At 44.1% G+C, this 25,931-nt stretch overlaps 1 protein-coding gene across 2 annotated transcripts in view; it reads right to left on the bottom strand.

Annotated features, from left to right (window-relative positions):
- Positions 1 to 7,489: 7,489 nt before the first annotated feature.
- The window catches only part of nt5c1aa (5'-nucleotidase, cytosolic IAa), a 19,316-nt gene continuing 874 nt past the window's right edge, over positions 7,490 to 25,931 (bottom strand). For both annotated transcript variants that reach the window (XM_030347893.1, XM_030347894.1), the window contains 6 exons: positions 22,294 to 22,338; positions 18,322 to 18,489; positions 16,313 to 16,442; positions 10,631 to 10,753; positions 9,312 to 9,496; positions 7,490 to 8,740 (listed from right to left, as the gene is read on the bottom strand). In XM_030347893.1, the coding sequence (XP_030203753.1) occupies positions 8,402 to 8,740; positions 9,312 to 9,496; positions 10,631 to 10,753; positions 16,313 to 16,442; positions 18,322 to 18,489; positions 22,294 to 22,338 (990 nt within the window). In that variant the 3' untranslated portion in view covers positions 7,490 to 8,401. The remainder of the gene's footprint in view (positions 8,741 to 9,311; positions 9,497 to 10,630; positions 10,754 to 16,312; positions 16,443 to 18,321; positions 18,490 to 22,293; positions 22,339 to 25,931) is intronic.

Raw genomic sequence — 25,931 nt, 5'->3', positions numbered from 1 at the left:
ACAGGCTCATTGTACTGGGTGATGCTTTGATGGGGTGTGAAGTAGTACGAGTTGTCTTTTTCAGTGAGGCATTGTGTGCTCTTCTCCTCCCAAACTAGATTTTCAGACAAAGCGTTTCTATTCTGTACATAAAAAAGGATTTGTGGATGCAATATATATTGGTTATTTTAAGCGAACAACACCAAATAAAAGTGATTGTTAGAATTTCCCATTCTGTGTCCAAGGGAGATGGAGCGAGAACGATTCACTGTGGGCCACTGTGATGGGCTTTATCCAATTAAGTTCCAGTCTCGTAGGCTGCCTAATGAGATGCAGAGACTCTGACAGCTGAAAGAAAGGGTGGAAATATGTAGAGCCACTTAAAGATTTAATGAAGACTTTTTCATATCACACAAAGTTTGTTTGGTGAATAATCGCTGTTAAAGCAAATCTATGTGTGTGTGTGTGTGTGTGTGTGTGTGTGTGTGTGTGTGTGTGTGTGTGTGTGTGTGTGTGTGTGTGTGTGTGTGTGTGTGTGTGTGTGTGTTTCGGCGCGTGTGTGTGTGTGAGTGAATGTGTGCGTGTGTGTGTGTGTGTGTGTGTGTGTGTGTGTGTGTGTGTGTGTGTGTGTGTGTGTGTTTTGGTGTGCGTGGATGTATGTGTGTCTTGGATGTGTTATCCCATGTTGTCACATTAAGCTACGTGTGTGACAATTTCTTTAGTCTGGACCTTTTCTGCCTAAAGACCTCTAGAGCAGTGCTCAGGCAGACACTAGTCCAAAGTATGAAGAAACTGATTCTCAGCATGAAGACACTAGTCCTCATGAAGACACTAGTCCTCAACATGAAGACACTAGTCCTCAACATGAAGTCACTAGTCCTCAACATGAAGACACTAGTCCTCAACATGAAGTCACTAGTCCTCAACATGAAGACACTAGTCCTCATGAAGACACTAGTCCTCAACATGAAGATACTAGTCCTCAACATGAAGACACTAGTCCTCAACATGAAGACACCAGTCCTCATGAAGACACTAGTCCTCAACATGAAGTCACTAGTCCTCAACATGAAGACACTAGTCCTCAACATGAAGACACTAGTCCTCAACATGAAGTCACTAGTCCTCAACATGAAGTCACTAGTCCTCAACATGAAGACACTAGTCCTCATGAAGACACTAGTCCTCAACATGAAGACACTAGTCCTCATGAAGACACTAGTCCTCAACATGAAGACACTAGTCCTCATGAAGACACTAATCCTCAACATGAAGAAACTCGTCCTCAACATGAAGACACTAGTCCTCAGTATTAAGACACTGGTCCTCTTTGGGAATTCTTTCTTACTGTAATAAGGAAAGACAGTATGTTTTTGAACCGCAGTGATGACTGAAGTATGAAACGGCTGACATGTGAATTCAAAGCGTGCGGGTGAAGACCAAAAAAAGGCTGGAAGCTGTAAAGAAAAGGAAAAAGAGTGAAGTGATCCTCCAGATAGAAGTCTGTGTGTTTGTGTGTGTGTGTGTGTGCATGTGTGGGTGTTAGTGTTCGTGTATGTGCTTATGTGTGTGCGTGCGCATGTGTGGGTGTTAGCTTGAGTGTGTTCTTGGTGCATGCGTGTGTGTGTGTGTGTGTGGTGTGACGGGGAGAACAGGTGCAGGGCTGCTGTCCCATAGCACCCGGGCCAGTGCTGGGGTGGGAGCGGAGGAGCGGACGGTGTTATGGTGTAGGTGTAGCTTTGCATAACATGGCCTCCTCGAACAAAGTAGCTACACGGCTACACCTTTTCTTACGGCTGCTACAGCCAAATAGAGAAATAATAATAAAGAATAAAACAAAAGCATCGCCCACTGCTGGTGGAGGCGGCGTTGTTGTAATGGTGGTCAGGTGCCAAAGGCACCGTTCATAACACTGCTGCAATTCTTTATACCTGTCCCTGTGCCAAAATACACCCACAAACAAAGTTACAAAAAACAAACGCACGCACACACGCACACCCATATCAAATGTTGAAATCGTATTCGTTGTCGACCCGATGATCATCCAAACTATCATCGCCTCACACTTTCTGTGTCGTGGGCAAAAGTGTATCCCTCAGTGTCTCTATGGGAGCTGAGAAGGGACAAATAAGTGATTCTCCCAGATGGATGAGGCCCATGAGCCATAGCTCCCTCAATTATTCCTGCATTGATCTGCACCTGGGATGTGATCATGCATGTGAGTGTGTGTGCATGCATTGCGTGCATGTGTGTGGATACCATTGTTCAATGGTATGTGTGCTGTGAGTGTGTGTTTGTTAATATAATTTTAAATTTGTGTGTGTGTGTGTGTGTGTGTGTGTGTGTGTGTGTGTGTGTGTGTGTGTGTGTGTGTGTGTGTGTGTGTGTGTGTGTGTGTGTTTGTGTGGGTGTTTGTCTCTGCCTGTGTGTCTGCTCTTATTTCGCACACAGGAAAACATTTCCATCTCATCAGTAATTGGGTGAGTTGTTAACATTGCAAACTCATACACAACACACAGAGTAACACATGTAACACAAACGCATGCAATCACACAAAGAAGAAAGACAGACACACAAATAGACACAAAATCCAGTACGGTAAGCCACACATGCCAATAATTGCACACACACCAAAGCACAAACCCAGAGACTTGAGGTTCTATGATACAGCTAGAAAACTAGACAGACAAAATAAAAAATAAATGACAAACGAAGAACGAAATGCATAGAACGCGACAATTATCAAAGACAATCTATTCAACCCAAGTCACCTCCAACGAACGCCCTCCCATATGGCCTGGGATTCTGTTCACACACGTGAAGCTGGTGTTGATTGACTGCTTAGCGTTTCATCCCACGCGCTCACGTAGCTGATGAGCTAACTAATGCAAAGCTACAGGCCGGAAGCTTCCCCCTAGCTCTGAGGCACGGTGGGGGCCCCCCAGGCAGGACGAGTTAGACAGGAAGGTATAGCAATAACAAAGTCTCAGCTATATATATCTATATAGCTAGAGCGCGCACCAGAAAGGGATATATATCAAGGAGTCTCCTGAATGGAGGTAATGGGAAATGTATTAGAACATTTCGGAAGAGGTCCAAGTTTTCCAAACATAAGACAATTGCCACAAATACTATTAATTATTATTAGTAGCATTATTAGTAGTATTAGTAGTAGTAGTACTAATTGTAGTAGTATTAGTAGTATAAGTATAAGTAGTAGTAGTAATTGTAGTAGTAGTAGTTATAGTAGTAGCAGCAGAAGTAGTAGTAGCCTAATCATTTTCAAGGTGAAATTGTTAACACTATTATTCAGTGGAAGCAGTGGTTAGCTTTCTTGAGTGTAGTACCTGCAGAGAGCTCAGCATTAGGTGTGTGTGCGTATGCGTGTGTGTTCTTTGAAAAACACAAGTAAACACACACATACACACATACACACACAGGACATTGGGCTTGGACGTATGTCTAATCTTAGTTCATGTTGTATGTCTCTTCTGCATGAAATATTTAGCAAGTGTGCATTCACTTCAATATCAGTTTCCCTCCATGTAGTTGGTATGTGTGTGTGTGTGTTTGTGTGTTTGTGTGTGGGCAGGTGAGTGTGTGGGCGGGTGTGTGTGTCTGTGTGTGTGTGTGTGTGGGCGGATGTGTGGTGGTCGGGTGTGTGTGTGTGTGTGTGTGTGTGTGTGCGTGTGTGTGCGTGTGTGGGCGGGTGTGTGCGTTTGTGGGTGGGTGTGTGTGTGTGTGTGTGGGTGGGTGTGTGTATTAGTATGTGAGTCTGTGTGTGTGTTTGTGTGTGTCTGTGTGTGGGCGGGTGTACGTGTCTGTGTGTTTGTGTACGTGTGTGTGTGTCTGTGTGTGTGTCTGTGTGTGTGTTTGTGTGTGTGTGTTGGCGAGTGTGTGTGTCTGTGTGTGTGTGGGCATGTGTGTGTGTGTGTGTGTGTGTGTGTGTGTGTGTGTGGGGGGGGGTATGTGTGTGTGTGTGTGTGTGTGTGTGTGTGTGTGTGTGTGTGTGTGTGTGTGTGTGTGTGTGTGTGTGTGCGTGTGTGCGTGCGTGTGTGTGTGTGTGTGTGGGTGTGTGTGTGCGTGGGTATGTGTCTCCTATGTATGCATGCGGTGGCAGCACGGGGTCCATCGGCCCCCTGCTCTGGTCGGCTTGGGTTCATGGGAGCATTGTCATGCTGGTTAAGGAATCGGTTTGTCTGTCGACAACGAACCCTCCTAGTATGTCTCTGTTATTATTTAGTTTCCATTCTCCACCTGTCCACCAGATGTCCTCAGACCATTCCCCTCAAACGCCCTTCCCTGTCTATCTTCCCATCTGCACCTAATTTCCCCATCAGTCTCTCCCATTGTGTACCAGTATATTGTAGGGTGTGTACCAGGTCTCTTCCTCTGGTCCACTGTTGGTTCTGTATTGTTGTCCCTTTGTCCTTGTGGTTCCCTTGTGATGACGCTTTTCTACCAGATTTCCGAGTTTTTTATTGCACGCCTTTCTTGGTCCATCTCCCCGGTTCTCGTCTGCCTTTGGATCCTATCCCTGTGGTTCCTGCTCGGTGCCAGCACCGGCCACGACAGAAAGAACCGACCACAACCAGGGATCCAGCAGACGGATGAATGCATGATGAGCTTTATGATTGATCGTATACCCCCCTGTGCATCCAAGATTGTCTGATTCCTGGCCTGCTACCCCCCAGCATGCTAGCCCCCAGCCTCCTCACTGCTCCCTGCTACGTCGCCGGCCCCCAGATCCGTCGCCGGCCACCCCTCCGGCCCCCCCTCCGGACCACTTCCAGAGCGGCTCTTGATGTTGGGTTGTTTTTCCCGCTCCCAGATTTGAGGCGTTCCGCCTGAGGTGTCCTGCTCCGCCCCTGTCCAGCGCCCGGCCATCCATCTGAGGCAATGAATACAAGACGCCCTTGATCTGCCTAACACACACGCGCACACACGCAGCAACGCGCAAGCACATTAAATGTGCAGTATTGCGTGCCTTGGATGAGGCTCAGGGACCCTCTGGGTTTCAGTTTGAATTTAAAAGGTTTGACAGGTTGGGTAGCGGGTGCACAAAGAAAAGCTTACAACCCCGACTGAGATTTGTGAGAAGACGCGGCTCATCAGAGTCAAACACTGAAGAGAGGAGAAGACGGTTCTAAAGAAAGGGATGCTTTGACGTTGCGGTATTGAGAGGTTAGCTTTTGACACCGCGGGGCAACCGTGATTTCTGTTTCATTGGAAGGGCCTCCCCCTGGCAGCAGTTCACCAACGCTCCACCAGAATAACTCTCTGCCTTTGAGAAGCGTCCATAACCCTCCGAGACGTCGGAGAGCATGTGATGTCTCACGAGCATCTGTGTCTCTGGGGCAGGTTGTTACGGCGTCCCCATCTGTCTCTTTATCTCCAGCTCTGCTTTAATCTCTCTCTCTTTAATTCTCTCTCTTTCTGTTGTTGTTGCCAGGTCAAGTCATCGGTTAAATAGAGTCTGACGCACCTTTCCCTCAATTCCCCTTGTTTTGTGCACGCTTGTACACACACACACATACACACAAAAAAAATTCTCTTTCACATACACATATGCACATATTCTCTCTTACACATTCACACACAAAGAACACGCATGCTTACACAAACACACATTCTCTCGCACACGCACGCACACTACCCTACTCTTCATAAGCAAGCAACATCTGTCTGAACCAAGCCGTAAGGCAGCTTATGGTCTAGCTTACAGCCTCTTACATAACCCCCCCCCTCCCCCCATGCAGTATCAAGACTGCCTGAGATATGTAGTGTGGCTATGCCTAACCACAGCTGAAGTAGCTAAAGCTAGCACGCTGGTTGGTTGCATGTGCTAAGCTACATTATCGTAACATCCCCTGAGGATGGTTTTATAATAGGCCCACATACTTTTGTTTTCTTCATTAATTGCAACAAATCTACGAAATCAGTGGCTCAGAATCCCAAATAAAATTGTGCAAAAGAGGATACAGGATCTAAATTCTCAGGACAAACAGCTGGATAATTATTCCTGATCAAATTAAGTCGTTCATTAGGCTTTGCTACATAAATTCATCGAAATCATTACTCTGCATGATTTGATCGTTGAAGGACATCAGAAACTCTTTATGAATAAAGCATGGTTGATATCTGGTGTTGGCAGGTTGTTTTTCATATGTGTTGTTCTGGGATGATGTGTGTATCTTTGATCAGACCTGATTAAAGAAAACCTAATTTTAAGCTTCCGAAATAGGCTACAGCAATTTGGATGGATATAATTGATATATCAATATATATATATATATCAATATATGCATATATATATATATCTCCAAACAGGAGTGTGTAAAATCGAACTATGGTCTATTTATCCTGCTTCAGGCCAGTCGCTGCAGTGCTGTTATCCTATATGAGAAGGCGATGAATAGGATCAACGTGCACTCATCGCCCACACTCCACGCCGAGAGGTAATGTGTGGATATTAACGCATTCATCACAGATACGGACATATCTGATGAGAGGTGAAGGTGCGGGTAACCGCCTTGAATTCGGTTTATTCTCGGAAAGGCAAATCGCCACCTTTTCGAATAGGATGAGTTTAGATTAAGTTGGATGAGTCATAGGAATCACTTACACACTGGTATATTGAATCATTCATTACAGCTTTTCTATTGTTCAATGGAAAAAAATAAAATATTAATCTAAGGCCAGTGCAGATAAATGAGACTGGCCTGACTGATACTGTTACTGTGCTGCCATCTAGCGCTTAACCTGAGAAGTTCATCTCAACTCGGAATGTGAATGAAAATATTGTTTTTTAATATATATTTATATTTGGATCAAATCCCACCATGCATTATTGATATCGCTTTTCTGTCATGGCTAGATTAGCTACACGGGGGCGAAATAAATTAGATTAATTATTGACAATGTTTAATGTATAGGCCTAATATATATATTTCAATACCCGAATAAGCAGGTTTGAAGATGACATCTGCTAGGATCCAATGTGTCTGGGCCCTAGTTTTGCTTTGTGTTTATAGATGCTTCCTCGCAGCAATGTATTGTGTGTTATGTGATTTAATTTAGATGCCTGCAGTGCAGAGTTCAGACATGCACCGGTCAGGAGAATGCATGGTGCTGGCAAGCAGCCTGCTTTCTTTGTGTGGTAATGGAGAGTAATTAACCGTAGGTTCATTTAGTAACAAGGCATGTGGGGAAGCCTGTCAGAGGTTTTAGATTGAGAATAGAAAATATGACATTTTCAAAGGCCAGCATTCTTTTGCTCAATAACCAATGTCAACGGAGAGTAACAGAGTCGTTATTTCATTTCAAAAGAAAAAGTAATCATTGTAATTAGTTATTGATTTCCAAACTTCTTTCTACGGTATAATCAATCGTGTGTTAAATGGCTACCCTCGTTGGCCACCAGGTGGTAATAATGTACATCAGCAGCGGGAGACCGTTGAGTTATTTTGTATCCATGCGTGACACACACTGATCGAATTGACCACGTAAATAGAGCATTGCATTTATAGCCACCCTTTTATTGAAAATACGGCAGCAATATAATGCATTTTGTTAAATATTAAACCCTTTTTGTATTTATTATTATTATGTGTTTTTTTTAACAATTTTCTTCATTTAGTTCAAATAGAAATAGCCTCCAACTAAGGCATTTAGCTGGCATCTAAACCTATGGCTTTTATATCTTGCTCTGAGCTACAGCATTCATTGAGGCTTGATGAAACAAGTTGGCTATATTAGAAGTATGAAACACATTTACAATCATTGTATTAATGCATGTGACATGTTTTACACATACAAGGTTTTTTATACACTTGAAATCATTTCTACAGTGGGCTCCTGCCCCATATCCTAATAATATGGAGAAACAAAAAGTTGAAGAAAACAGAAATAATAGGAATTTTAAATAACTATTCCTTGTGTTAAGTAAGATATCTGTGATTTTCTTTCAAACTTGAAATGTAGAGTGCTAAAGGTAACATTGACAACCTACCACATCTCATCGCACCACACCATTCACAAGGCAGGAAGGGTTACCCCTATACGACCTGGAGGTCAGTCTTAGTTCTGAGCCCGAGTCAGCAGAAATCCCATCGAAAGGTTTCAGCCTTGATCCAAAAAGCGTGAGGCTGGAAGCTCAAGATCAAAATACGATAATGACAGGGTGTCATAACACTTCTGTAACAGTACAAGGTCACACGACGCACTGCATTCATGCAAACCAGCACGGCCCATGAGGAGATCTTCATGCAAAGATCTCATTGATTTGTATTTTTGTCGTCTAAATAATTCTTTTTTATTCTCCTTCCCTTATACTCTTCCCTGGTGTCCCTTCAGAACACACTCAGGCTGTTTGTGCACAGCGTCATCAGCCTCCAAAAAGCGTGTCCCCAACAGCACGGCCTCACTGTTTCCTGGGGTACTTCTGTGCGATGCCGTAGGGCACGTGGGCGGCGATGGTGCCCATCTCCGCCGCACCCTCCACGTGGAACATCTGGTCGTCGAAGTAGATGTGGGGACGGATCTTCTCCAGCATGGGGCCCTTGGGGGCCCCGGCCAGGAACAGGGCCTCGTCGATCTCCAGGCCCCAGGCCCGCAGGGTCTTGAGGGCCCGGATGCCGGAGCTGGCGGCGCTGCGAGCCGTCACCAGGTAGGTCCGGATGGGGCAGTCCATGCGGTGGCCCTTGGCGTAGAACTTCTTCTGGAGCTTCCCTAGGGCCTCCAGGAAGCCCTTCAAAGGGCCCTGCAGGGTTAACAAGTGAGACACACGTACGATTACTTTAGGTTTACAAGAAAACTCCGATGTCAACAAGCAAAGTGCCCGTTAAACAATGTCTAATAAATGGTTAGGTTTGAATCCATGTTCATCCCATATTTTTAACCAACTCCTGAAAAAACATTTTGGCGGTTCAGTTGAGTTGCTGGACAAATGTCCCCTGTAGCTGGTGGTCAATGAGAATCACTCATTACATTTTTTGTGTCAAAACAAAGACTACGATAAAAGGTGATAGTGAAAAAGGTCAGTTAAAATGTCCATGTCAAAGTGAGCAACTGCCCCTGAGTTGTGCCTGGCCTCGGGGCCGAGAGTCCACGCCAAACAACTCGGGTCTCACTACCGTCACGTCGAGTCGTAGAATAGATTCGAAAAAAATAAATGGAATTGGACCAGACTGGTCCGCCTTGGAACCGACTCAAAACTGTGGAATCGAAGAAACGATTAAATGTAATGAGTTTGAAAGTCGTTCATTTTTGATTTAACACCAGTCGGTGATAAAATGGCCGTCCATCACTGTGGTTGCCAGCGCACAACGTACGTGATCTAGCAGCCTGTCCTCGTTTTCCCGCTCGTGCTCGAAGAACTTGTCGAGGCCGTGCGCCTTGAAGATGCGCTCCGACTCATCGGAGAAGAGCACGGCGTCCCCGTCGAAGGCCACCCTCAGCTGCGTCTGCGACACCGCCGACAGCTTCTCCGACATGAACATGGTGGCCGCCGCGATGCCTGCGCAGAACGACAGGCATGGGATTCATTCAGGGGGGTGCTATCAGGGAACGTTATCTTCACTAGTTGGTGTGCTCAACTGCTACCCATGGTACGGAAAAGAGGCAGACCCATAATTAGTGTAATGGGCGACTCCTCTGTTGGTCCTCTGAGGATGCCACTGTTAAAAGGGTTGTAGTTTAATTACTGTGTCCGCCCCACAGCGGTTGGCTGGTTGCTTAGCCTGAGCACATCTGTTTTTTTGTGTTAATATTGGTCTTCTATCCCTAATGTGTCAATATGTAAGAATATTTAATCTCAAATAATCTCTGCACCCAACATTTGCCACTTTTAATAACAAGCCTCAAATTCATTATTATGAGTTATTATTACTGTATTCCCAGTAGAGGTGAAATAATAATGGTCCTATTCATAGAAATGCTTTTATGTTCATCCGTTCCTGGTTTTAATGGCAGGGAAACACTTAACACCGTAATCCTCATCACACCGCTCAAGCAGGCCGCGCCAAAATACCCTCCTCGTTCATGATGAAGTGCTTTGAAGTAAAACAACAGGGACAATCTCCCTCTCTCTCTCTCTCTCTCTCTCTCTCTCTCTCTCTCTCTCTCTCTCTCTCTCTCTCTCTCTCTCTCTCTCTCTCTCCCCCTCTCTCTCTCTCTGCTATGAGGCATGCTGTAGCACTAAGCACCGTTGAGCTTCTGCACCAGATTAGTCCTGACGGTATCTCTGATGTCACCTTGTGCGCTGAGTTCTATTCACTTCATGCAACAGAAAATAGACTTCTACAACTACCACGAGTACATACTACTCGCACAAGTATTAATTCTGTAAATAATCACAGCACTAAAACAAATATAACTGGTATTATTCTTATTATAAACCAAACTATTAAACAAACTCCTACACCAGGTAGGGAATGCCTTAGATGTAGATGAATAATGCATGAGAAAAGCTATAATACATAGAAATCAAATTTTAAGTATATAGTGATGCGTCAGCGAATAGCTCAATTGTATGGAATGTGATTTAGCCAGACAAACAAATGTGTATGTCTCTGTGTGTGTGTGTGTCTGTGTTGGAGTGTTGGAGTGATGGAGTGAGTGAGAGAGTGCATGTGTATGGTTTGGGTCTCACCTTCAGCCAGGGCCTCTCTGACCTTGTCAGCGTCTGCTGATAGGTAGAGGTTGGTGTGGAATGCCTTCAGGTAGCCAATAGGACTGGTTCCTCCGGTCATGCAGAACCTCTCAATAAACAGGTCTAGGATTGAAGAAAAAATATATTTTTTATTATAGCAATTATTACCCTAAACAATCATTTATTAGAAAGATGACATCACTAAAAACGCTGTAGGTAAGTGAGTGAAATGCTTCATGAGAATATATTTTCCAGTTGTCAGCGCAGTTTAGAAGTTACCCAGCTCATTTCCGGCCAATCAGGGCATTTTTTCTTTTTAAGACTTAACTTTCAAAGCTTTATTTGTGGGATCGTTCAGGCAGTGGCGAACTTAGCCCTTTGGGGGCTCCAGGCGAACAGTCATTTGGGGGCCCCTGCATCTACCGGTCTCAGTACCTTATACCGCATAATGAGATACTCCATACAAGGGATGAACAAAAGTCACTATCCTTCTTTCATGCAAATGTTAATTATCTATTTACAAATTGAGAATAACATACAAAACAATAAGATTAGTTATGTTGACACGTTACACTGACTGTTAACCTTAAGTCCTCATTTACTTGAGGGTTTCCAGTAGCTCACAGCAGCTATCTGCTGTGAGCTACTGGAAACCACTACTGGAAACCCACTGATAGCTCTTTCCAGCTATAACTATATTACCTGTGCTCTTCAGACCTTTCATGGTTGATTAGATGCATTGCAAGGTTATTCTAGTCTTTAAATCCTTCCTCACTCAGTTGTTTTTGTTTTCCAGAAAGGCAACAACAAAAGCAAAAAACACGGTCTGCACTTTCACTGTAGACTAACCAAGACCTGTTCACCCTCTCACCATTTTTCATTACTATGTAATAGTATGCTTTTGTGAATCTGCGGCCCTTGGGCCAGAGTGCTGGGTCATCCACAAGAATATGTGTGCACCTGCCAAAGACAAAGCAGCTTGGGCCAGAGTGCTGGGTCATCCACAAGAATATGTGTCTCGCAGTCATTGTTATCGTTATTGTCATCAATTTCAATAACCGAAGTGGAAGAAGGAGAGTGAGAAATATTCAGTTTGTTGACACACGTCATTAGCATCGCTGCTGGCTGAGCCAGAGACACTTGGAATGAAAGGAGCAGTAACGTGACAGCAAACAACGTTGACGGCTGCTCTTGATCCGCCCACGGTCCCGCTGCCACTGCGGTGGCTGTAAAACAGCTGAATAGCTTCGGCAGCTTTGAAAGAAAGTCCTGCCTTTGGTCTTTCTTCTTCTTTTTATGTGACCCGCTTTCGTACGATCGCTTTATGTTTCACTCGATTTATGTCTCACTCGATTTCTCTCTCTCTCTCTTACCGCTTACTGTTTTGAATTTGACATAATTTCCGCACACGCGTGATGAGCGTGATGCGCGTAACATGGAAACGGAACGGAAAGATCGTCAAAACATGAGTAATTAGACATCCCGATGCTACTATTGTGAAGAGATTTTTATAAAAATAATAAATATGGGGACAAAATATATGCATTGGGGCCCTCTTGACCAGATCAATATTGTAAATAAGAAGCTGTTCTTAATGTTTTATCGGGAAAAATAAAGGTAAAAAATAAAAAAAAATAAAAAATTTAGGGGCCCCAAAAGCCTTCTATGGGGCCCGGGGCTCCAGGCAAATGCCTGGTTTGCCTAATAGAACGGCCCGCCACTGCGTTCAGGATACCCAGACAACCACCACTGTCCTTTAGGGCTTCTCTGCTTGATTTCACAAACAGAAACTGTAAAATGATTGTAAAATAATTAAAGTTTCTTACACTTTTTTTACAGATATTTCATAATTACTACGATCAAATACCTTCAATAAAGTGATGGCACAAAAACCATAGCAGAGAACCACTATTATTTCAGAGATTTTCCTGAATGATCGAAAACCTTCAAATGTGATGATAATAAAGGTTTAGCAGTGAAACACTGATTTTACAGAATTTTCATGATTTTTTACACCTTCAATAAAGTGTTCAGTTACATTTTGGAAGTCAAAATAAATACTGTACACGAATGTATCATTCAATATGAATCATTGGTAAGATCATAAAGTCATGTTATATGACTTTAAATATCCTCAACCTAGTTGCGGTCTGTTGTCTTTTTGGCCTTTATTTTCCAATTCAGTTGTCCATTGTTTCCCCAGTGTTCCCCAGTATAGGCCTGTGTCTCTTCGTTATTCTAAAACGCAGAATGCATCACCTGCTGTGAAGCAGTACAACCTCCTTCCAGGGAAGTGTACTAAAGCACTGCAAACAGAAACAACCAAGCACTCCTATTGATCAATGGCTACTCAATGTATGTTGATTGATGGCTTGACAAAAATAATCAAGAAATCTCCTCCATGAACCCTGGCAGGGTAACGGCTGTAAGTGGTAATGGGGAGGGGCGGTGTGTGCGTGAAGGGTGGATAGAGAGAAGGGTGAAATCGAGAACGATCCCTGAAGTGAGGTAGAGGAGTATGTATGCGTGTGTGTCTGCGTGTCTGCATGCGTGCGTGTGTGTGTGTAGACGTGAAGAGAAGCTGGTGGGGGTTGCCAAGTGTTAAGACGGTATTAAGACTGATGGGAAAGAGTGTCTCTAGTTTCCCGGGTGGGGGCCGGTGGTGTGATGGGGTTGGGGAGTGCAGCAGCACACTTACTCACTCAAGGGGGGGGGGGGGGGGGGGACACGAGGGCACGTTGGATTAAAGGGGTGGCGCTTTATGAGCGTGGGACGGGTAGTGGGGTGCATCATGGGTATTGTGTGTATGATGGGATACACAGCATGTAACACAGTGCATGATAGGTAATGAGGTCCATGACAGATAACATGGTACGAGATGGGTAAGTCATTGCATGACGTGTAATGAAGTACATGACAGGTTACACCATGCATGATGGGTAATAAGGTATGTAGATATTGGCGGCAGTGTGGCATGTGTGGATTATGGTTGCGATTCGCTTTGCATAAAAGCGTCAGCAAAATCCCCTACATTGAATGTGAATATATGGGCTGCAGAGAGAATGATGTGTGTGGGGGTGGGTTGGAAGAGCTGGATGAATGCTTGAGTCGGTGGGTGGCTTGTTAGAGCGTGCGACAGACGGAGGTAGAAGAATCCCTTGTCCCTGGCTGACGACAGGAGGCCAATGATTGAGTGACTGACATGAAAAGAGATGGGAAAGCCGCAAAGAGGATTATTTATTTTTTATTTTTAAAGGGGGCAGGCGGAGTAGAAGAACTGGGAGGAAGAAGAAGGATCCGAGACGACTTAAAACAAGGCAGGTAGATATAGGCCAGATCAGAAGCATAGATCCACAAACATAGATTCATCAGAGCAAAAAGGAGGGACGGATAAAAAGGTAGATGAATTGGACATGTTCCTCGAGACAATAACCCCCCCCCCCCCCGACCTTTCAGATGTCTTAAGGATCAATGAAGGAGCCTGAGAGCCTCAGATGATCCATGAATGCGGACGGTTCACTTTGGCTCGGTTGCTCACGGTCTGCTCGTGCGTGTCTGTCCTGCTTGGCCTCTTCCTTCAACCTCAGGGAACCCTGGTGTCCTTGAAGTCCTGGGCTCGGTGGCGTGGGAGAAGCTCCGGAGAGATGTTCCCTTCCTCCTCCGCTACTGCCCCCCCCCCCCCCCCCCCCCCACCCCACCCCACCCCACCCCACCCCCACTGTCTTCTCATCTCCCCTCCGCTGGGGTCCTTCTCTTCCTCGGCCGACGTGACATGCCTTGTTTATTTATGTATGCATTCGACCGGCGGATGAGAGGCATGGTAATAAGTATCGGACCCACGGTGCCCGGGGTGCACGGCGAGAACACGCCGCTCCCAGGCCCATATCAAAGCCAGAGCACAAGAACAGTATGGTTTAAAACAATGTTTTCCTTCATGGGACCGTCCCGGACTGAAGGGAAGATACCCACAGGAAAAGGTGTGTGTGGTCTTCTGTGTACATGCACAGTCCCAGAGCTCTGCTGCTGAGCTGTTGCTGACCCGTTGACTCTTGGCAATATGCTATGTTTGTGTGTAAGCTGTCTTGTTGTTATTGGGTTATAGTCCTCAAAACTTTCTCAGTGTTGTTCAAATGCGTCTGTACAGGATTGATGTTTCTGGTTGAGAAGAGCAGTAGTGGAGCAGACGAGGAGTATCAGAGTGGTAGAGCAGAACATACAACGATACAGAGATGTCAGCTAATACTACTCTGCTAATAGTCGTGGGTTTCCTGGCCTACTATTCCTCAACTAAAACTTTGGCCAAAAATTGCTGCAACTACTTCTCTATAGACATAGAGAACATTACTATGGCCAGTGGTACAGCAGACTCATGTGTCCTAATGTCCTAATGTGCATTCTCATCTCCAGAGTGTAGGATCCAGAATGTCACCTTGCGTTCTCCATTGCACATTATGGAGGCTGTGGCTGTGATAAATCACACATAACAAATTGCCTCTAATGTGAATACATTACATAACGTTAACGGCTGTACTTTGAATTATATCATTGTCCGTCGGCCTATTTCCTGTCGTGGCTGATGGTGATTTAATGGCACGACATCATGTCATCTTGGGTTTTATTTGATGTGAGAGAGAACGTGTACTATTATCACAAATATAGGTAACCATAATTGTCCACAAGTATTGTGTGTTTTTTGCATTTGGAAATCTCATCTGCCCTAGATTCAGTATCTGGTAAAGGAATCGCCACGACAAGCAGCACCACTGCTTTGATGATTTCCACCATGCCTGGGAATCTCAATGTGAACGAACAAAGAGGAAAAGTATTCTCATTATCTTGTGTTGTGTTAGAAGAAAAAAAGATCTTGAATGCAAAGACAGAATTAGCTAACACTAGCTTCTGCCATGCTAGCCATTTTCATTCTTTGATCCTCTATGATTCTGTGCCTCATCGTTTCACCAGTTCTCCTTTGTGAGGCTGGTTGCCGCAAGGTCAGGAGTCGGAAGTGAAATTGGTGGGGCCGCCTTCCACAGAGAACCAGGGAACGTTCCGGAACACACTGTACTCTGCTGGCTCCTCTGCTCTGAGCTGCCTTTGTTGTGGCCCTTCTCTCTCTCCTTCCGCTTTCCTCTCGCTGTCCTGGGAGATATTTGTGAAGCTGCAGCTGGTCGGCGACGGAAACCAGGAACCGACAGTCAACAGAGGTTCACCCCGAAGGACGGAGTGCACGGTCAGCTGTTCATACATCATCACCACACAGTCCCACACTCTTGTTTCCAGGCTGGTTTTGCGTTACCCCCCAGGCCTCATGGAAACCAGAAACCGGCCACCGTCACGCAAACGACAAGGTCACAATACAGCAAGGTGACTATAAAAAGCATCCACATGGATGATACACCGTGTGTGTGTGTGTGTGTGTGTGTGTGTGTGTGTGTGTGTGTGTGTGTGTGTGTGTGAGTGTGGTTGCGTGTGTGTGTGTGTGTGTGCGTGTGTGTGCGTGTATATGCCTGTGTTTGTGTGTGTGTCTGCGTGCGTGCGTGCGTGTGTGTGTGCGTGTGTGTGTGTGTGAGTGTGGTTGCGTGTGTGTGTGTGTGTGTGTGTGTGTGTGCGTGTGTGTGTGTGTGCATGTGTGTGCGTGTGAATGTGTGTGTGTGTGTGTGTGAGTGTGTAGTGTCGACTCACTGTGGTGGTTGATGGTGTTAATAAGGCGGACCCCCACGTGGGCGTGGTTGTACGTGACCAGAACGATGTCGAACAGCTCCTCGCTCTGAGGGTACAGCTCCCGCAGGCGCACGTTCACCGCCTCCAAAGCCTTGTGGGTAAGAAGACACAACATCTTCATCAGCAAGAGATCTGTTTCCGCAGTACCTGCACCTCATGGTGAGGACACATTTGTGTGGCAAGTCCCTTTGCACAGAGTCGTCCTCGTAGGACCCCCCCAACCCTGTCGCTAGGAACAAACAGAGCTATTTGTACGTTTCTGCAAACCAGCACTTTACAACTTAGACGCAACACACGCCTGCCGCCTTAACTATGTCGTCCCAAAAACAATAATCTTTCTTTTTTAATATTTTAAAAGATACAATTGCTCAAATTCTTTGACTGTTCTTGTCTCAGTTGTTATTTTGACAATGTTGTTTAGCACTTCATCCTTTTTTTTATATTTGTGTAGTTAAAATTGCACAAGCAAGAACCCCCCCCCACGGACAGAAAGATTTATCACTGTAATAGTGCACTACAGTCATGAATGTGGAATCTATTCAAACGATCTTAATGAGTAAACACATAATTCACATTACCGCAGCCCAGGGATGACAGCCAGCCCCCCGTCGCAGTCCAAAATGAGAGGGTTCAACTTCTTTATGAATGGGCGCATTGCACTCTACTAAAATCATGTCTATAATAATGCCTTGGATGCTCTAGCTATCCAAACAGGACGTGATGGAAGGTGTGGGTTATCTAGTGGTGTAGCGCACTTGGGTATGAGCTAGAGAAATGGGGTCTCTTTTATATGAAAGAGGGCCTAAAGGACAATCTATTTTGTAGTTACTAACAAAGCCTCAGTATACTCTCCATCTCACGCGCCTCACCCAGCGGCTCGCTGGCACGATTTCGAGCTACCATTCGTCCCAGACCTAAAGTACACCCTACCGCTCCAAGACGCATTTCTGAGGATCAGGTTTGTTAAGTGCAAGTATCCTTGACCTCTAAGTCACTTAGTCGTTAGATCACTTCCTGTAGGGCTATGGCCTCCTAATTTATCATTTTAGTATACTTGAATGGCCTGTTTCCTTTAAAAGGCGCCACCACCATTGGCCCGTGGCAACAGTTGGCCAAAACAATATGGGGGAGGAGTGGGGGGAGGTGCTTTTGGACAGTAGGGCTTTCACTGCAGTCAATAACAGAAATTGTCGATACACACTGAGGATTAGGATCGACCTCAAACAGATGAGGGGTCGTTGCCTTGGCAGCACTCGGGGAAGGGCTGTCTGTATGGGGCTGGATTATGAGTAGGAGTATCAATAAATTATGATTGGAACTTGAAGTTACAGGCTTGATGGCATTTCCTTTTGATGTGTGATATGAATAAGATCAATTCATTAATGTGTCAAATAAACAAGCCTGGTGGAAAACAATGAGCTGCTTGCAAAAATAAGTTAACGGCTGTGTCACTACCAAATCTGTCTGTGCTTGCAAAGTGACTAGCTCTCAGTGATTTATGATAAAAAAATCGAGTCATTTAAGTCATTTGATTATTTGAACTCTGTTTACTGCGGTTCTGCTTTATAAGTCACCATAGAATGTGTTTTTTTCTTATACAGCAGAACCTAGATCATGCAAAAGAAGTTAAAAAATATGCTTGATTTTGTGTCAGTGTAGGCACTACATTTGTGGTATATACCCTGGTTTACTCCTTATTTTTAAAACTGGCCGTAGGCACGTGTGAAAAGACGTTCACTCATCCATGTCAGCCCGTGCTTGGCATTGTCAATGGATTTGCCAAAAAGAATATAATACACGTGCACTTCAAATTTAGGGAGGGCTGGCTTGACCACAGGCTTGCGAGGTTTGGCTAGCTTGACCGCAGTCCGCAGAGGACACCTCTATAAAAAGGCATCCTATAAGCCTGCAGAAGGACAAAACGTGCAAAAACCAACTGGGGGAGGGGGGCAAACTGCGTGACCTCTGACCTTGACGAAGGGGAAGGCGGGGCCCGTGGGGAAGTGTTCGTTCTCGTGCTCCACCTGGAAGCGCAGGTACTCCTCGATGCCCTGCTCGTCAAAGACCTGCTGCTCGCGCTCGGTGCGGAACAGGACCCGCGAGGAGACGGCCACCGTCACCGCGTTCTCCGGCTTGGGCTGGGGAGAGCAGAGAGCAGAACACAACATGGACAGAACACATGAGAGAAAACAGGTGCATGGAGGTCAGCGATGTCCATCCAAACCAAGACAGAGTGAACCAAGGGCATTCCGAAGAGGACAGCGTATTTGTTGGTGCTGAAAAAAATTATAAAAAACTCAATGCAAAAGGAAAAGGACAACATCGTCAAAGCCTAAGCAAAGCCGTGCAGTGTAATCATTGAGAATGTAGAAGATGAAATTAAAGCCACCACTTATAAAAACAATAGGTACTCATCTGATGAATGCACAGTCAACATTAGTTGACTGTACACTGTTCATGACTACCAACTCGCGCATGTACGATGGTCTTTCTATATCATCCATGCACACGGATGCTGTTGTGGGAGCTGACGGTGGGCAGGCTTTGGGCCGCTGTGAGTACGGTGTTTGGTGGCTGGAAGTGATTGCAGCCCTGAAAATGAGCCCTGAGCCAAGAAATGCATACACTGGACTGGAGAAAGCGGAGCGCTTCATTCTCTGGATGTTTCCACCCAATCAAACCAGGGGGCTTCTCGCATAACACACTTTTCACACCTGCCAGTTTTACCTTGTCAACAGTCCATTTCGATCAAAAAAATCAGGAAAAGTTGGTTTGAAAGCAATTGTGAACTTTGAAATACTTTAGACAGCACCTCAATAAGTGTGTTACATTCCACGGGTTGTATAAGTGGTCGTTGCACCCTTGGGTGCAACGACCACTTGGTAATAGGATTATGAGTCAGCAGCTACATGAAGTCACTTCCATCATCTTAATCGTATTCATGACTACCTCTGTCTGGCCATGGAATGAATTAACCGTCTCCAGGTCGAATCCACGATAAGTTAAACATTTTCTTTACTGACTCCAACTTTGTTAGTATTTCAAGATAATTTTTTTTGTGTGCAAACATTTAGCTTGATTGTACATTGCACCACCTGCAGTTTTTATGTTTTGCCACTATTTGTGTGTATGTGTGTATATGCATGCGTGCGTGCCTGTGTGGTGTGCGTGTGTAAGGGATGAGTCGGTCGCGACCGATTCGTTCACAACAAACGAATCCCGAAGGTGAACGACAAGAACTGGTTCCCCAAAACAAGAGAACTGGTTCTCTGATTCTTTTTTTTAACATAAAACAAAAATATGGTCACGTAAATAAAATATACAAACGAACAGAGCTTCGTCTCCCCGCAACCTTATATTGATTGAGTCTACAACGTTCTCAAAGATTCAGCCAATGAGAGGTTGCAATGGTGTTGTCATGGCACCTGGGTAAACAAATGACAAGGTGGTACCGTCGAATTTGCACGCTTTCTCTGTCTTTTCTCGTGTCTTGGGTCATGCCATTCGACATGGGGCCACACATATATCCCCCTACATTTCCGAAAATAGACTTGACCTCCATCTGTTTATTGGATAAACGCATTTCCCAATCCCAGGAGTCTTTGCTCCATTCTACGTCAATTCAAGAACAAACAAAGAAATTAAACTGCAGTTCGTATCTTTTATTTATGACCATGAAAGTTCTGTAATGCCTGAATAATGAAGAATTAAATGTAAAGTACAATTTTTTATAAATATAAAACCATGAATGACATATAGAGAGTGGTATAAATATGGTATAAATATTGGTGGGACGTATGGCTATACAATATATTCTATCTTGTGGATTTTCACGGAGGGTAGAGCCTAGAAGTCGTTTAGATTATGCTCAGGACCGTCTCGCGGGGGGGGCAGACAACTGTGAGATTCCCTGTCAAATGACGTAATCTGACGTAACGAACGAATCAAACGAACGAATCGTTATAGTGAACTGAACTGAAAGAACTGATTCCCGGAAAAGAATCATTTTGCCCATCCCTAGTGTGTGTTAGTGTGGTATGTGTGGTGTGTTTAGTGTGTGTGTGCGTCTTGGACTTGTTGATGTGTAAACCAGATCCATGTAATTCAACACCATGCTGACTGGGTGAGGGTTTGTGAGCGTGCGTGCGCATCGCCGTGGGTGTCAGCCTGTGTGTGTGCGTGCGTGCGCGTCCCCATGTGTGTTAGCCGGTGTGTGCATTAAGCAAAGGCCATGCCGTTACAAATAGGACATATCTGGTTCTCCTAACAGTTCAACATGTGATTGTGGGCCTAATGCCTAACCTTTACAATACACCCCTCCATGTATTCATATGAACTATTATAAATAGCATGGGGGTGGTTAGGGGGGGACCCAATGTTTCTCGTAGGCGTAAGGGGGGGGCGGGGATGTCTTGCATGCCATACAGGGCAGCCAATCCAGGGCAAAGCTGCACTCCCAGGAGGAAGGTTATTGGCTGGTTGGCAAGAACTAGAGGCAAGGCTAATATGAATCCCTGCGGGAAGGATTATGATTATATTAGTGTGTGTTTGTGTATGTGTGTGATTGCATGTATTTTTTAATTTGTACGTAGGATTTCAATGTATATATGGTATCCATGTATGCATGGTTGCATGTGTGCGTGTGTGTGTGTGTGTGTGTGTGTGTGTGTGTGTGTGTGTGTGTGTGTGTGTGTGTGTGTGTGTGTGTGTGTGTGTGAATGTATGCATCGTTGTATGTCATTTATGTTTATGGCTCTGAAGGCGTATGAATGCGTGTATCTGCACGCAGCAGTAAGCTCAAGCTGCCTTTCGTTCCTCTGCATCCCACGTCCCGACCTCCCAAAACGACCACGCACCCTGTTGCTGCGCACCTCTCATGGTGCCTAACACACAGTGCAGCTCGCAAACCTTATAGAGGTTTCTGTTGAGTATCAATGATATAAATATTGATAGATATGCTTGATATACTGCCTGTGTGCCGGTACCTTTAACAGTATTTACAAAACAGAGAAATAGCTAAAGGTTGTTTATACCATATACAAATCAGATGGCTTTGGAGTGGGTTTGAGAGAGCGGAGAAAATAACATGGGAGGGCTGTAACAAAATATATTTGGTGTCAATTTTATGAAACATTGATAGACTCAACATGGGGAAGATCCACTCGAATTAACTGTTATTACAGATTTCTCAACTGAACATTCATTTGATTAGATCAGTTAAGATGATATTTGATTAGCTGTTATGTAATTTCATAATAAAAAAACTCAAAACTCGGCAGCACGGCAGCTATCAACTGCACATACCAGTATAATAAAATCATCTCTATATACATATGAATACAAATCTATGGAAAAATATAATTCATATTCATATTCTAATAAATATCCATAGTCAGATTTAATACAAGAGACGTCAATTGACCGTTATGTCCCTTGAATATCAGCAGTTATATTATATTTTACTCTTGGGGACGGGCTGGTCGTTTGGGACGGGGGGGGGGGGGGGGTTCAGCAGCTTGTCCACCGCCCTGCGGACGCGGCTGTGTCCCGGCAGGGCAGTCCGTGTGTAGGGTTCAGAGCCCATCTGGAGGGTCTCACATTCACCCTGGCTCACTGTGTTGACGTCGCGGGGACGCAGGCTGCCGCTAGCAGCACCAGCGTTTCCCGTAAACCATAAAAACGCAAGAGAGAGAAGGAGACAGCGTATCGATATCGACTCCGAGGTGGACGGTGGCGGTGCTTATTTATGGGGTGCGTCGTCATGCTGTGAGGTCAAGCAGAACACCAAAGGAAGGGTGAATGAACGGGTGAGGGGGGGGGGGGCGTGCTGATCTAAGCCTGGGAAAAACAGCCTTTGACCCCCACTGTAAGTGGCAATGTTCGGGCGGCGGTGGTGGTGGTGGGTGGGTGGGAGGAGTGGGTTAATGAGGTGACATACTTACGAAGAATATGCCTCCTTCCACTTTCCGGGCTGGTCTATCCGTCACCTTAGCAAACAGACAGTTGTAAGGATTTAAATGATCATTATTATCAAGTATTATTATTGAGCTGTGAACTGAAAATCCGTCTGCCCCTGGATAACAATACGGGCAACAAAGGGGACTCTTCTGGGAAGGGGACTGATTGGGGAAGCTAACTCATGCACCATGCCTGCACTCTCTCTGTACCCAGCTTTGGCCTTTGGGTGCTGCTTTGCCAAGGGGACTTCTGGTGGGAATGACCCATTGGGGAGTGAATGTATACTTTACATTTGAAAGAATCCAAATGCCAGCTGCAGTCGCGTGAGGCATTAACAACATGTTCAGGGCAGAGGAACAGTGCAAACCGCCTGCCCTCAGGCCAGTGGGTTCGGTCTGCCCGCGGCCTTTAAAGGCTAAACGTTACATGTGTTATGGATGCAGACAGGTCTGTGGCACTGCTCTCCACTGCTTCTCCTTGCTTTGCATATCATAAGACATGGCACAGCTGACTGCTGTTGTATAGCAGTAGTAGTAGTAGTAGTAGTACAACTCCATCTTATCTTTGATAGTATTGCAGTAGTATTTCTCATATTGTCCCCACACTAAGTATGTCACGTTCTATGTGCCACTATGTATACTATAGTTTCACCTATGTAACAGTTTAATGAAATATACGAGTTCCAGTTGTGCACATTGATGTTTGTGTGTATAGTGTGTATATTTTTTTGGTTCTTCCCTTGTTCTTACATATTGTCATCAAAAGGGTCTCCATATTGGAGTTCCCCTGTATGACTTTAGGTTGGCCATGTGCAATAGGCTTATGGTGCATCATGATGACCTCAGCTCTTCCAGGCAAAGCCATGAGTCATCACATATTTACATTTCTTAGCTCGCAACCATTTATTTCCAATCCAATCAAGGGATAGTGTGTGTGTGTAGAGAGAGAGAGAGAGAGAGAGAGAGAGAGAGAGAGAGAGAGAGAGAGAGAGAGAGAGAGAGAGAGAGAGAGAGAGAGAGAGAGAGAGAGAGAGAGAGAGAGAGAGAGAGAGAGAGAGAGAGAGAGAGAGAGAGAGAGAGAGAGAGAGATGGTTGCCATGAGGTGAGGGGTAGAGAGCGACAGGTTCTATGGAGAAGCAGTGATATTTATAGCGAGGTCCAGTCATGAGGCTGTCAGTTCAAAGCCCCCCTGGCAGATATAATGACAGAGGGTCAAAAGAGGAGAACAGATCTGGATTATAGTGTAACAGGCAACTAATGGGTGGATTTACATTTGGGGGTTGAAATTAGGTTTGAATCGTGTATATTTATATTATGTTTAACAGTTGCTTCGTTTGGATGCTAATACAAATCCTGGTCTTAAGAGTATCGTCGATAGAATCAATATCATTATTATTTCTGTCCTCTGTTGCTCTAAAATAGTGAGGACACATATCTCTCAACTGTTGGTTTTTTTATGCTTCAATGCTATATCAATGCGTTGGATTTCTATCCCAATTCCCACTCCGTTTCCCTGGCTGTCCTTGTGTGTTGTCACTTGCTCTAGTAATTATACCAAGTGATATCCTTAATTGGCATCATTCATTTGAGTGATTCTGTGATTGTTGTCGTCATCAAGACCTCTAGCATATAGAGGAAGGCTATTATGCTAAAGTGTGTAAGCACCTAGTTTAATACCATTGTCAAAGGGTCATTAGGTGGAATCAAATGTGTGGAATTTAGGTTATAGTAATAACATGATATCTCTCCATTCAGTATTCTAAACACTGAATGACAATAAGTAATCAAATTTATTTATAAGACTCTGTGATTTATAACTTACTTTACAACTAATACTACAGCAACACATAGCGTCATCATATTGATGAAAATATTGGGATGTTTATTTTGTCAATGTCATGCAGATCTATTACTGGTGAGATTATTTATGGCTAAGGAATAAATAAACAAAAGTAAACATGGACAGGAAATGACCAAATGCCAAGGGAGGAAGTTCCATTTACTTTGGAAGGACTTGATGCACCAGACTATTGTTTCAGTTGGCAAACCTTCAAATAACATTTTACAAACAAATTTCACAAGATAATAATTTGAATAAAAGCAATATAATCTCTTCCTGTAATCTGCCTTTGTTGAATGTAATCTCTTCCACAGTGATATAACCTCTTAACACCAGAATTTTTTTTCAAATAGGATTTAGGTACATCATACAACAACAAAAACATAATATCTAGATTGACAAACATGTGTGTCTCAGAATATGATGAAGAAGTAGCACAGGAAGTATAAGAATGAAAGAAATCAAGGTTTTTACATATACGTTTTTGTTTATTTCTCTTCTATTTATATATATACATATGTTTTTTTTTTTTTAAGTATCTGTTCTGAACACTTTGTCTGGCACTGAATAGACAACAAATAAGTGACTGTTTATGCACAGTGTCCTGAATTACAAAGAATTTAATATTACTTCTTTATTGAATATTTTAGAAGATAGCCTAGCATAGGAGAGAGAAAGTGATTCTCTCCGTGGGTACAGTGTCATATTTCTGATGCAGCAATGTGTTGATGCTGGATCTGTCCTACATGCTATTGATAGTTTGTCAATAAATCACAGTCTGCTGTGATAATCCGTTTGCTGAGGAGATTACTTATAAACCACTTTACCTAGCCTCATGAGAACCCTGTGCACTCTCTGTATTATGATTGGTGGATTTTTCCCTCCTATTGATATCATTTACATTGTTTGGTTGTTGTTAAGTAAAATAAAGTATTATTTTTATTATTCATAAATGTCTCTATGCATCCATCCATCCATCCATCCATCCATCCATCCATCCATCCATCCATCCATCCATCCATCCATCCATCCATCCATCCATCCATCCATCCATCCATCCATCCATCCATCCATCCATCCATCCATCCATCCATCTATCAATCTATCTAACTCTCTATTTAACTCTCTATCTATCTATCTATCTATCTATCTATCTATCTATCTATCTATCTATCTATCTATCTATCTATCTATCTATCTATCTATCTATCTATCTATCTATCTATCTATCTATCTATCTATCTATCTATCTATATATCTATCTATCTATCTATCTATCTATTGATCTATTGTGGGGGTAATAGACTGGGCAGAACACAATTAATAACGTAAATATAACAAACATGTGGAAGGGAATATGCAAGTGTAAAGTTGATATAGCAACAACGACTAAACTGTTCAGTTTGGCCAAGCCATCGTGACCATCTGGGCTGGCTTCCCTCATTCAACACGATATTAGTGGTCAAAACAACCTTCTGTACCTGTTCTTCAGAAGAGCTTCTATGGCAGTAGCACTTTTGTCTTTCAGAAGAGCAGTGCTATATTTATATGGTTATGGCTGCTACATATTCTTTGGCAAATGATATTGGTAACAGAGGTTGTAATAAAGCCAGCAGAGAGGTTAAGAAGGAAACGACCACCAGGACTGTGTGGTTGTTGTCCTGTTGGGGGTCGTTCATGAGAGTTAAAGGAATTAAAAGCGACACATGTCACATTAACGTCATATTGGGAGGAAACCCAGAAGGACGCACACAAGAACCATAAAATGATCTCTGATTCTGAT

Source organism: Gadus morhua, chromosome 22, assembly GCF_902167405.1.
Source record: "Gadus morhua chromosome 22, gadMor3.0, whole genome shotgun sequence".
NCBI lineage: Eukaryota > Metazoa > Chordata > Actinopteri > Gadiformes > Gadidae > Gadus > Gadus morhua.
This window is presented reverse-complemented; position numbering and strand designations above follow the sequence as displayed.